General features: G+C 48.4%; 1 protein-coding gene across 2 annotated transcripts in view; it reads right to left on the bottom strand.

Annotated features, from left to right (window-relative positions):
• The window catches only part of fgf13a (fibroblast growth factor 13a), a 68,629-nt gene extending 56,064 nt beyond the window's left edge, over nt 1–12,565 (bottom strand). Inside the window, exons 1-3 of one of the 2 annotated variants that reach the window (XM_037459838.2) lie at nt 12,344–12,565; nt 10,942–10,963; nt 10,673–10,835 (exon numbers count right to left, since the gene is read on the bottom strand). In XM_037459838.2, the coding sequence (XP_037315735.2) occupies nt 10,673–10,721 (49 nt within the window). In that variant the 5' untranslated portion in view covers nt 10,722–10,835; nt 10,942–10,963; nt 12,344–12,565. Of the gene's footprint in view, nt 1–10,672; nt 10,836–10,941; nt 11,426–12,343 lie in introns of those variants that run through there. The other variant, XM_062560555.1, reaches the window with a different exon arrangement.
• Between the last annotated feature and the right edge of the window lie 1,099 nt (nt 12,566–13,664).

Here is a 13,664-nt window from a genome sequence, read left to right as displayed (position 1 = left end):
GTGTCCACCAGTGCCAAGCAGGGCAGTCCTTCCACGGTAACCGGCACATAGAACGAGTCACCTTCCCCAGTGCGCCCCACCGCCACGACGGGCTCCATGCTGGCGTTGTCATCTTCTGTTGCCGAGGCTCGTGGCGCTGTGGTCGGGGTTACGGCCGGGGTCCGCGTATCCCCTTCTATGCGGACCCCGGGCCGTTTCCCTGGTACTTGTTTGGTTTGGGGCACTCTCTGGCCAAATGCCCTGGTTGCCCGCACCCCCAGCAGACTCTGGGTCGCGGCCGGTGTGATTGTTGTAGTGACACAGCCCTGATCAGTTCAGTCACTTCCGTAACCCACGATGGTTTCTCTGCCTCTGGAGGGACCGCCATCGCCGCCCTGGCCATAGGTGCTCCCTCACTATGGTAGCCTCCAGGCGCTGCACCCCACACATTCTCTCTCTCCGCAGCCAACTCGAAAGCCGCTTGCAATGACTGTGGGTGCTGCAGCTGGACCTGGACACGCAGCTCTGTGGGAACAATTGCCCTGATGAACTGGTCCCGCGCCAGCTCGCTCTGCACTTCAGGGGGCATGTGGGCATAAGCCCTCCGTGACAAACTTTCCACATCGTTTGCCAACGCCCGCAGCGGCTCTCCCGGTCTTCTGCAGCGATTGTTTAGTTCATTCCGCAGGAGTTCGGGTTGCAAACATTGTCCAAAACGCCTCTGGAGCGACCCTACCAGCGCTGGGTAACGACGTCTGTCTTCAGGGCTCAGCAGCAGCAGGCATGACAGCGCATCCCCCGTGAGACACAACGCCAGCTGAAGTGCCTTAGTCTCATTGGACCATTCCCCTGCATGCGACAGCAATTCAAATTGAGCCAGGAAAGCCTCCCATGGCGTCCTACCGTCGTATTTCGGTGTTTTTACCGTAGGGACTGCCGAGCGATGGGCGCCGCCATTGTAGTTTGACGCTACATTCCCCGGAGAAACCGCGGGAAAATCCGCCGCGGGACTGATGCCAGCGTCCCTAGCCATCCTCACTGCAGACTCTCTCAAACGAGCCCTCGCGCCCCTAGTAGCTCCGTCGAAACTTCTGGCCATGTCTTTCGACCACCCGCTAGCTCCCTCCTCCGCTTCTTTCCTCTCTTCCTTTACCGTAACGTAGCCGCTCGTCCCGCCGACACGATCCATGCCCACAGCAGGCTAACCGCTAGCTTTCCACCGGGTTCAACGATATCGTCCGTACGAAGACACTTCTGACACCAATGTAACGTCCGGGCGTGGTGGAATACTTAACACGCTGAGACGAATAGTTGCCGGGCAGAGATCCTTTTATTAGCGAAACACCACAGCGTCCGACACCGTAACTCCAGCTCACTCAGTCAACACTTCCAACAACAGAACAACCGGAACTACGTCATGCTCCCCCGGACAGACCCTCCCATGTCCCGTCTGATTGGCCGGAGCGCCGAGAGTGACGCTACCTGACCGAGTCCCCAACAGGGTCGCTACAATATATACAATGTGTTTTGTGCATTTCATCTGCACCAAAAACAATTGATGGTGTTTTTAATGGAAAAGCCTTAAAATAAATTCAGTCCAACGGCCAGGGAAGCAAAAATAGTACTTTTAATAATTTGTCTCTTTCCAGTTGGCCTTTAGCTGCAAGTGTTTTTTTACCAGGTGTAGTTACTGGTCTTAAAGCAGGCGTGAGGACTGCCTCCACACATTGTTAACAACACATTCTGTGTCCAAACACAGGCACACTCGTATACACAATAACTTAAAGTGATGCCACAAAACTGTTGGCGGAGCAACAGTGTTTAGAAGTAATGACGTCCACTCAGTGTCTGTGTCACGGTAGGCGTGGAGGTGCAGGCGGAGGCAGGACTCAAATGCAGGTTCTTCTGACGTGCTCTTTATTCAAAAACAAAAACTCACCAGAGACTGTGCACCAACGACGAGTGACATTTAGACAATGACGCGACAAAGGACAACTGGCACACAGGGCTTAAATACACAAGGGAGGTGCAGGTGATTGGACACAGGTGGAAGCAATCAGGCAATCACAGGACAGGAAGTGAAGTTACCCAGAGACACGAGACACAAGAAAGCTACAAAATAAGACAAGCAGACCCAAACCGTGACAGTCTGGAGCCATAGTGGAGTTTCTATTTATTGGATGTGATGTGAGCATGAAGGCAGGCGCTTTTTATCACGTGGATATGCGCGAGTGCACAGTGTGCACAGTTCCCATTTCATAAATTATTGATTCATCCGGTGTGAATGTCACCGTTACACCTTAAGATTACACCACATTCTTTTTCTCGTCGACCGCTTAATTGACCAGAGGTTTAAATTGTTCCCTTTGTACCCCCACACAGACGCAGTCACAATGTATAAATATCCGCACAGAAATGTCTCAGACGCAGAGGAGCTGTGTGCTATAAACAAACACCAGATGCCTTCCAGTCTGATCGACAGCGGTCGGCCAAATACAAAGACGGCAGAGTCCTGAGAACACGCTGGCAGGCCACAGGAGGAAACATGCACACACATGCACGCACAACCACACGCGCCTCACACTCTGCTGGGCTGGGGTTTGCAGGTTAATTATTGTACGGTTCTGAAGGTTGCTGTGTGTAAACAGGTTTCTGCGCTATGAAAAAAACTGAAATATTGAAAGCCCACTTTGTTGCGTAAGGCACACAAAGTTTTAAAAAAATCCAAGGATTGCTCACAACCTTTGAGTATTAAGCAGCGCTTTATTCAGACCTGAAGTACTGGCTGAAGAGCAGCTTTGGATCAAGCTGGAATCAGGTTAACGTAGAGGGGTTTCATCAAGTAATCCCAATAAATCATACGGCCTAAATTGCCCAACGTAACCTTTAAGCAAAGCTGAGGAGGTTTGTCATTATTGCGTGTAACCTTTTACATCTCGCCCACAGCTCCGTTCGTCTTCTTTATGGTCACCAGTTCTGCTGTTATGGATTATTGTTAGATCCCTGACTGCCATCTCTCCCTCACGGCCTCTCTTTGTCCCTTTGCTTCTCCCTCTCTCTCTCTCTCTCTCTCTCTCTCTCTCTCCCTGCACTGCAGTGTAGGCAGAGACTTGTCTCCTCTAATTACTCTGACAGTGATGTGATCATTCACCACAGAGAATCTCTGATGACATCTGACAAAACAAAGAGAGAAGTTTGTCGGGCGGTGAGCTGAAATCTCACTGCGGTCTAGCTGAAGGTCCACTGGGAAGGTTGTTCCCTGTTTAAGTGATTTTAGTTTTGGTTTCCAGAAATGCCATTTTCCAATTGACAGAAGCGACCCATAGACCGGAATGCACATGAGCTATAAGCCATTTGGATTCGACATACACCACATTACAACACAGCGGGTGTGGTAAAAAGCATCTGGACCAAAGGGAGCAGTTCATGTGCAGAGGTGTATTGCTCGGGAAATAAAAAACACACCAACATGCTCAAAACACCAAATCACATGGCAACAAACACTCAACCCACCTCCGACCAGCGCTTCGGTGTGTGCGTGTGTGTGAGTGCGTGTGAGTGCGTGTGTGTATATGTGTGGGTGCGCGTGCAGGCAGGGAGGCTCCTCGGTAACCCCTCCCCCGAATAACTGACGACTCCCTCATTGGGGCTCCGTTTCCGTGGCAGCGTCCCATTATGCAAACGCCGTCTCCCCGGTGAGGAGGAGGAGGAGGAGGAGGAGGCGCGGCCGCGATGTTTGCTGCTCCAGACCGTGTCGGAGCGGCTTCGGGGACCCGTGAAAGATCGTTACTATAATTAGCAGCCATCTCAACAATGTCTTTCTTCCCCTGTGCGTTCTCACATCCTCGAAACAGAAGGCCCCTCACATTTAACACTTCTGTCATCATTTTCACACAGTGCGTATTAAAAGTATTCCAAAAATGAATACTCAAACTCACATAAAGGCCCTTAACCACATTTCATGTGAGAGGTTGACATCTACTACTTCATTTTATGTGTTCTGTGATTTTTGCCAACCGCTGTTTCTTTCATCTTTTTCTCCCTGTTGAATATTCCGCTCGGAATGTGTTAGTGGTCTTTCAGCTGTCCCTCTCCATTGGAGATGTAACCCACCACTGTGTTTATGCTGACTCTCCGGGTGAAGACACCTGGAAAGTTGTTCCCCTGTGTCCCTGCCTTCATCGGAATGGAGGAGCTGTTGTGACTGAGCGGCCGAGGCATCCACATGGTCAATAGTAGTGAATCCTCCGACCTTTTATTAATGAGCAGCTCAAATGACTCTCTCAATGTAGGCTTCCCCCCACTACATCTTCCCAAGTCACCAGCTGGTTTCACATCCACACTTTTACATCCGTACCTCTTCTCCTCTCCAGCTTACATAGTGAAATCGGTGTGTTGCTTCGATTGTGCACTGATTTTCCGTGAGGGTATCACTGCATTTTTTAGCGTGTTGGATAAAGGTTGATTTCGGCCCGCTAAAACCACTACCAAATGCATCACAGCACTCCTTGAACAGGTTACATAATCATGATTTTTCTCCGTAAACGAAATACCTAAATTCACATGCAGTTTTCGGCCGACTGCAGCATTTCAGGAGATACAGTGCACCGGCACAATGGCGTGAAAACATGCAAAATGCAATCCGATTAAATCTTCAAACGCCATGCCGCTCCCTCCTCACTGTCAGTGCGGAGGTCATTAGCTGAAACCCGCTGGCAGCTATTTTGTTCCTGCCGCCGCGCACTTCACACACGCGCACACACACACACACACAGGTCTGTAACAGTTTTTAGGAATCGACGTTGTACATCTTTGATACCCCGAAGTACCAGGTGTTTTACCAGCTGGATTAGGGCACATGAGGCCATTGCCATGGCCTCTAAAAAATAAAATACCAGCGTCAGGTCAGCTGAGGACTTCCCCCCCTTGCTTTCCGCCCTCACAGGCAGTGAGAGCCGCTGAGGTGGACGCTGATGCGAGGCCCGGTTTCTCACTTGGTTGACGAATGAGCTGCAGGGTTTGGGAAGAGCAAGACGCGGCGCGTAATCCTATTAGCTGTTCTCCGCCTGTGTGCAGAGGAGACAGTGCTTCACTAGGTCCACTAATCTGCGCTCTGCCCAAACCAGAGGCCGTGGTTGGCCCTCGCCATCGGCAGCGGCAGTGGCAGAGGCAGCGGCAGAGGCAGCGGCAGCGGCCTGCTGGCCATATAGACAGTCTCTTGTGAGTGCTCTGTTCCAGCACGTAGCGCCCCTTTATCACCAAGAGTTATCGCTTTCTGACCTCGCAATAATCCTTTTTATCATTCCCCCAACTGCAATACATTTATGTATTAATCCTGAGCATGACTCAAATCAAAATATAGAATCCTGACCCTGACCAGAAAATGCTCCTCTCCCCAGGGTCTTTTTAGGTCTGGTTTTGGCGGATGGCGCCAGCTCCGTGGTGGCCTTTTAATATCATAAATGCTTCCTTGAGCTCTTTATGTTCTTTACTTGTTCTGTTGAATTTGTATTTATAACGTGACAGTATATGGAAAAAGTTAAACAATGAGTTTCTGTTGCTTTGAAGTTGGTTTCCTCCGTTTGCAGATGAATAAAGAAGATCGCCGTGGTGTTCAGCTTCAGTAGAAATGCTTGTGCCACATACTGTACACAATCTGAGAGAGAAGTCGAGGTGGTGTGAAGGCGTACTGATGAGTGAGTCAGTGCGGCCACATGCTCAGTTGAATAGATGAGCTGGTTCCGTCATCTCGTTGGATTGTCACGCGCCAGGCGAAGGAATCATATGTGGACTAATGGATTCAGTTTGCCATTTGTCGTCTCTTCTGTACAATGAGCGCGAGAGAGGAAACGGGACGGTGACATTAGAGGGCGCTCTCCTCGGGGCAGCAGGGGAAACCAGCCCAGCTAACCAGACGCCAAAAGACAGTTTTCTGCTGATGTCCTCTTTGTCCCATTTTGCAGAAAATCCTTTGAGAAAAAGGCCCTGTGTCCTCTGCTTCTCTCGCCTTGCATTCGAAGACTGCTAAAATAAACATGGCTTTTAGGAATTTGAATTGGCAGGTCCCATATAGCTGTTATGTGTTTCCATTTTCTGGTCTTTTGGAGAGACACAGTTCATCGTTATCAGTGCAGTTCAACACGCATAGCCTCAATTACAGGGATTATCTTTAGATGGGATTAACTACAATAGCGAAGAGTGCCTTTTTGAAAGCAAAATTTCAGTAATCCCAAATCCACAGGTATTTGTTGAAACCACACCTATTTGCCTGAGTGCAGAACTGCACTGTTATTTAGATGAGAAAATGTACGTTAAAAAAAATTCACACTGAAGAATTTAGATCAACAATGATATGACACTTGTTGAAAGACTGCACTGTGCATACAATAATTTTATTTTTTTATTTTTAAGTTTTGTGCCTTGATATTTTATTTCAGTTTGGCATGGCATTAGCGTCCCTCACAGCTACTGTGTCACTAATACACACTTAACAACTCATTTTTCTGATGGCTGACTTGTGAGATTAGCGACTTGGCGCGTTAAAACCTCTTCTGCTGTGTGTGTATTCCTGCGTTTTGCAGTGCAGTGAGAATCAGCCTGCCAGATGTTTTAACATTCATGGCCATTTTGTTAGCAAGGATTAAAACCCTTCAGTCCCTCTGAGTGATGATATTTACAGAGGAAGGCAGAGGACATGAGCCATTTAGTGTCTATCAAGAGGAGCATTAAGGCATCAAAAAATGTCAAGGGTAAAAAAAAAATGTCAGGAGAAAATGCAGAGGAACAGTGACATGTTTTAACGGCTCCTGTGGTCTGGCAAATTCAAACCATGAGCCCGCCATGTGGGCACTGAGAGGACGGCTCCCAAAGCCATTCACCTCAGCACACGCATGCAGCTCCCTGGATTACTAGCAAAAAGCTGACTAATGCGCCACAACAGTCAGGTATTTAGAGATTTTAGGGGCAGAATACTTCCAGCAGTGATGACGCAATACAGAGCGTGATTCCATTTGACAGTCAAGAGAGATTGAAAATAGGATGCAAATCGCATACCCCACATGTCCCCACCGGAGCAGTGAGTGACCCTTTCAAACTTGGACATGAGCAACTCCAACGACACATTTAGGATGAGCTCAACTTTCTCTTCATAGAAAACAAGCCGTGCAAACAGCAAACACCACGGACACGCGGAACCGGAACCCGATGCACCGGTCACATGGTGCCCTGTGTCAATCAGAAACCTGAGCTAACGCGAGGGATTGACGGGGGGGGGGGGGGGGGGGTCGGCTTCTCATCGCCAAACAGCGATCAGCGTGCGAGTCAGCGATGCCGAGTGGCAGGCCTCTGACGCGGGGCGAACCCGTTTCCTCCGGGCCGATGCAGCCGGACCTGCGTCAGTGTCAGACAGGCAACAACTCAAAGGCCCTGAGAGCGCGGTGGTTCCAGAAGAACATGTCCTCGCACATCCAAAGGACTGCTAAATGAGTCCTTCCGTTTTTTTCTTGTTCAACCTTTTGGAAGCGCTGCTCTTTTTTTAGATTTGCGTACTGTGTCAAATTTACACCTAAAGAGAACATGCCACTTTTTTCCCCCCTTAGTGCTTGCACAGGTTTTGTTATGTCTTTGATTCAAGTCGTGGTCCCAAAACTTCCCCGTTCAGATGGCATGGTCACGAAGGCGGATATAAATGGAGAAAAAAAAGCCCCCAGGCAAATTTTTTAGAATCTTACAAAATAAAAAAACAATCAACCCTTAAACTGACCCCGTCAAAATGCTGAAAATCCCGTAAGCTCAATATTTATTCTGAACCATTTTCCAAATCCTGGGATTAGAACTTGAGGACCCCCCGTCCCCAGCTCACACATGCGCCAATACAACTGCTGCAACCTGTCAAGATCGGCACTGCAGGAAGCACATACCCAGTAATGCAACTCATCCAACCTTCCAGCCCACTACTCGTGCTCCTTCTGCCACTGCAAACTTCTGAGTGAGATGACAACTACAGCAGACGCAGCGCATGTTGGCCCGGTGTGAAATGATGTCATGATTAAAACAATCACCCCCTGCCACCAACCAAAGGGGCGTCCTCTGACATCCAGCCGTCGGGTCGGAAAGCCGCAGACGCCGCGAGGTTTTGCCGATAAGAAGCGAGCAGGTGTCAAGTGTCGTGGGGGATTGAGCTGTCTGCTTAGTGATTAATGAAGCGGCTCTCTGGGCGTCTATCGACTCGCTCCACTGGCCCCGGGGGCATCGCGCCGAATGAATCTTCCTCCGGACATCGCGACGCGCGAGGAGGCCGTGAATCCACTGGCCGACGCTCACGACGCCCAAAGGGCCGAGTCCATCACTGCGCTGCACTGCGATTGAGTGCAGGAGGAGGGACAGAAGCGTGTCTCACTGGAGGAGTTGATACAGGATGAACTCTGACCTTTCTTATATGATTACACTTGAAGCACCCTAGTGAAAATATTTGAACTGTATATAATGTTGTTAGTCCAAGATCTGCTGTTTAGATTTTGAATCAGCAATCGGCTCTTGTTGGGTGAACATGTCAGAGAGCTTGATAAACTTCGGACACAAAGGTGAAATAATAATAATATAATAAAAGTTGACATTGATTCCCTTTAGTTGTGATTAAGGAGGGCAGTCTGAAGCTTATACTAACAGCTTGCAGGAAAACAAGCTGTGGAGATGGCAGGTGGTTCCGGCTTTAATGGACTGTTTCCGTAAAATAATTTGTGGGGCAGGTGGTTGCCAACGTTGGCAGGGTCAGTACTGATTCCCCCTCCACCCCCCAACCTTGGTGCAATTTCCAGCTCTTGTGCCATTCAAGGCTCTGATGGAGGACAGCTGGCACCAAGTGACCCTCTCAGTGATGCAGATAATGAACTGCAGTTTTTTTTTTTGGAAAGCAGCTTTGGCTCTTTTGCTGTGTAGAAAATAAAACTAGACCAGACTTTCCCGAGCAGTCTTGTTTAAGTTGAAGGATGTTTTTTTTCTTCCCTTTATTTCATTTGAGAGTTTTGGAGATGCTGCGGCCCTCAGGCTTAAGTGAGTCAGCACTTCACATATGCCATTGATTTCCAGCGGCAGAAGGTGCCGTGGAGGTTAATGGTGAAATCAATTCTTTTTGCCCACTTTGTTGTCAGCTCATGCCAGGCTATATGTCCGTCCTGGAGGGGTTTTTTTTTCATGCATTTATTGGGCAACGGAATCACAAAGAAAAGCAATGCTCTAAAACGGATTTAGCTTTTTGCGCTGCATTCTGATACATGTTTTTCTAAAAGAAAAAGATGATGGGATGAAATAGTTTGTTTTTAGGTTTGATGGATCATTAATAACTTAAAAAATAGCAATGCTCACTATGTAATGTGTAATATGGAAACACATGAAAAAAGGCTTTTTTTCAGGAGCTTTTTTAAGGTTGTTGTCATTTTATGTTTTTTTATATTTCTCATGTGAGTTGGTGCACTCTCTTTATTTGCTATAATGAGGTAAATATTCTTCTAAACATAGTTCATTATAAATAAATAGGACGATAATAACTCACGTGGTCATTTAATATAAAGAGCAACCAAAAGCAATTTAGTCTTTTACTTTAGTGCTTGCAGTAACGTAACCTGTACGTCACCACTCGAAGCCGCGCGGCAGAAGTAAGCCAATTAGATTTATTGATTTGTTGTGAGACCCTTAAACAGAGCGGGAACCTGACAACAAGGTTCCCGTAAACAAATCGACGGGCGAGCTGCCAAAGTGTAGTGCAGGTTGTCACAATAGTATACTCGTGTTTATTCCTAGACCGTGGCACTATATGCAGGTTATAGGAAGTCATATACTGTTAATTTGCGATTAACTATGATAGTTAGGACCACAGTGTGATTGATGCGTAGATCTGGACACGCGTTACGCTGTAAAACTGCGTCAGTTAATCGGTGTGATTCATCCTGTCATTTTTTTTCTTCTTTCTCTGTAACGTAGAAAATGAAGCACCACCACGTGCTGTGACGTGTGCGCCGGTGCGTAAACTGTCGCGCACATCCCCGGTGTAGATGGAGCGGGTTTCTCTGGCAACCCGCCGTCTCCGATCCGTGTCCATGGCAATGGCCACGCAGTGTACCTCTACGTGGACTCAGAGGGGGAAGGGGCTCATTTCTCTCAGGCCATATAGGTCATACAGCCGGGTATGAGAGACCAAAAGGGGTCACGCGCTCTATTGATTTGCGACGATACCGCGCGCATCAGTATGCGGACGAGGTGCGGGGCATTTCCACGGGATGCCAGTGACACAAAGGGACACCACTGCCTGATAGTCCACCGTTTACTCCTGATGTTCTATCATCATTCACTGACACTGGGAGCCTGTCGTTGTTCGCGTTGCCCATTCGTCTCTATATCGCGTGTGTAGCACCAAGCCCGTGCAATTAAAGCACGTGATCTCTCGGACGACACGGCGCGCGGCTTCTCCGGGGGCCCCGCGGGGCGACGCGACTGCTTGGCTCCTCCAAACCGCGGCACCCACGCGCAGCGTGCTGGGAAACGGCTCAGCATCCAGTGGCCGCTCGTGTTTTCGGGCTATAAGCCCAAAGCGCGACTGGAGCACACCGCGCGCGAGGGGATGAATGGCTGCACGGCGGGGTTAGAAGCCTCTGGGTTTAGGGGTAGAGCGAGCTGTGCGCGGGGGGTTGCGTCTTACCCTTGGAAGCATCCTTGTCTTCTTTAGGCTTCGCCACTTTTCCGCTCATAGATCCCAGTTTGGATGTGTAATTCCCAATTTGGACAAGAATCGAGATCCGTCGGATTGCCGACTATCCTCGATGAATTCCCTGCCACGGGTTCCAGGGGCTGAGATAAGGGTTCTGCGGAGGGAGAAAACAGTCATGAGAAACACAACAGCAGCGAGACAATGGAGCGCGAGGGGCTACTCGAGACTGAGAGCATCTCCCCGTGGCGTCCTTAACCTACCTTATCTCCTCCACGTTTTCTGCTACATCAATGCACATTGATGGAAGGAAATGCCCCCACCGCGAATCCAAGTATGTTGCATATGAGAGAGAGAGAGAGAGAAAAAAATCACGACCTGCTGCACCGGGACAAAGGAGAAGAGCAGAAAGCCGCGGAATGAAGCGCAGGTTGTTGGGGGGGTTGTCCAGAGGTCTTCAATCAACGTTGAAAACAGAAGAATTAGAAGAAGAAAAAAAGGTCAGGACACTTGAAAGCAAACCTCGGGGGTGAGGCGGGGAGGGGGGGCAGGGGGGTGTATATGTCACCCAGTGTAGCTCGAGCGCGCACGTCTTCCTGTCTGAGGAGGCTCTTCCCACTGATGAGCTCCGCTCCTCCGAACGCTCGGGATGCTGAATCAACGCGATGCGCAACGCGAGAGCGCCGCCGCCGTCACAGCGCCAATTCACACGGCGTGGACGTCCGCTTCTTTGACTCCGGCAACACCGCGGGCGGCGTGGGGAGGGGAGGGGTGGGAGAGGAGGGGGGGGGGGGGGGGGCGCGTGTGGAGAGAACGAGCACCCGTCCGAGAACCGTAGCCGGTGCGTGCGATCCGCGCGGCGGCTGCGGTTGGAGAATCGCCGCACGGCGCGCACCATCTCGCTGTTGCTCTCAATTAAAGGTGCCTCTGCGGAGCTATGCGTCATCGCGCTTTGGCCTCGCGTGTGATCGGCGGGGACGTCTTCGGCTTTGCTTTGGAGACGCGTGAGGTTGAGCGGATTGAAACCAATTCTGAGGCCAATTCATTTGGTGGTTTGTTGGAAGTAGAAACACGAAATATTCCAGCAATATGTTTGGTAATGTGCACATGGTCTGATTGCGACAATCAGGTGCTGTTGAGTGGTTAAGGTATTTTATATATTTTATTTTATATGAACAGTGTTTAGCAATATGCCATAAATCACTGCAGCTAGGATGAACAGAATGTTGTGAAATTGACAGCTGGGTTCAGTTTGTGTGAGCTGCACATATCCACCATAACAAATGTGTCTTATCTTATCAAGATAATATCAATTAAGAATATTCAATTACCAGACGACCTCATGTGACAATGGCATGAGTAGATTTCTAAAGTATATCAGCCTATCATAAGTCCAGTCATTTTTTAAAAGGCTGTCACTCTTTAAAACCCAATTAAAAAATGCATGGCATGTAAGTTCTCCCATCATTTTGTTCATTGTGCCCAGAAGGAAAGTCATCTATTCCATAGATTTTTGAGGGATGGCACACCAGTTCAGGGTTTTATTTTGTTATTTTATGTGATAAATGTCCCCTAAAATTAGTGCAAAGAAACAAATACTAATAATAATGAAAGCTATATTGTGTTGAGCAAGTTGACAAGCATTCATTTGAAAGCGGTCCTTACCTTTTTTTAAACCAGTAAAGATGAATCCTAATAGTTTGACCTCATCTCGCGTTAAACTACTCTATTCCAAATGGCGATGGAGTGAAGTCAAAAAATCCAAATCGTTTTCAAGCCTTAGAAATCTACTTTCAGGGGTCAATGACTACTATTGTGGCTGTAAACCTTCTCAGTTATCGATCAGAGGTCCGGGTCCAATCCCAGGAGGATCTTGGCAGGTTCTTTGCATCTCTTGACCAGGTCTGTCAGCTCTCAGTGGCAGCAGAGGGAAAAGACCTGCAGGTTGAGGGTTACAAGATCTATATAGGTGCTATTTTTAGAAGGAACTGGACTCCTCTCCAACTTTCTTCACAGGCTCGTGTCTCCCCGAGTTCACGCTGTTTGGCCGGTTTCAACGAGCGGTCAAATCAGTCACATTATTGCTTTGTCCACTGTCGTTAAGGGAGCCGTGGCCCGCTCGGCAGGGCATGAACACGTATGTTGGGAATGACGGAGACGGAGCGAAGGTTAGAGAGAATGTAAATGTCAGTGGCTTGTGTTCACCACTCTGTCGCCCTTTGACCTTTCAGAGCTGTCTCGCGGCACAGTGTTGGATTCCCCCCCCTTCAGCCCGTTCAAAGCAAAGCCCGGCGGCACAAACAAACTCCTGACTCACACTGCGTCACCTCTGATGCCACAGTGACACACAATAACACTGAATTGCTGCGGTGTGTCTGCTGACTGCAGGAATTTGGCCTGAAAAGGCACCGTGGACATGAAAACATGCATTAAACCACATGCTGCTGTAAGAAAGGTTCCTACTTTGGGTTACACAGTCATAGCTTCTACAAAAGTTCTGTTTTTGTATGACTGTATCCTAAACCATATATTTCATTTATTAGTGTGGCGTGAGACACAACCTCTTGATTGGTCATGTGTCACAGGCCAACAACTCAAATTCTCAGCTGTGTCTACAGGAGCATGATACACTGTGAGTGCACATTGTCAAATTCAGTTTATGGTATAGGTTATTTGAAATGTCACAATCACTCTGGGAAGCAGAACGTAGTTTGGTAAAAAAAAATATTTTATGTGTTTGGTTTTCTCCAATATTTGCAAAATATCAAAACTTTTAGATTAGGCTTTTAACAGGGGGATGTCAGTCAAACCCTCACGCGTCTTAGATATGTCATACATTGTTAGAACATATTTTGCCGATGGACACGGCTAAATATACAGAAGTTTAAATGTGACGGAAAAGGAATGAACTGAATATTTGTCAAGTATTGAAACACGGAACAGTTAGGGGTAAGTTTCAAATACAGTTTTTATTGATGCAACGATG

This window comes from Pungitius pungitius, chromosome 2, assembly GCF_949316345.1.
Source record: "Pungitius pungitius chromosome 2, fPunPun2.1, whole genome shotgun sequence".
Classification (NCBI taxonomy): domain Eukaryota; kingdom Metazoa; phylum Chordata; class Actinopteri; order Perciformes; family Gasterosteidae; genus Pungitius; species Pungitius pungitius.
This window is presented reverse-complemented; position numbering and strand designations above follow the sequence as displayed.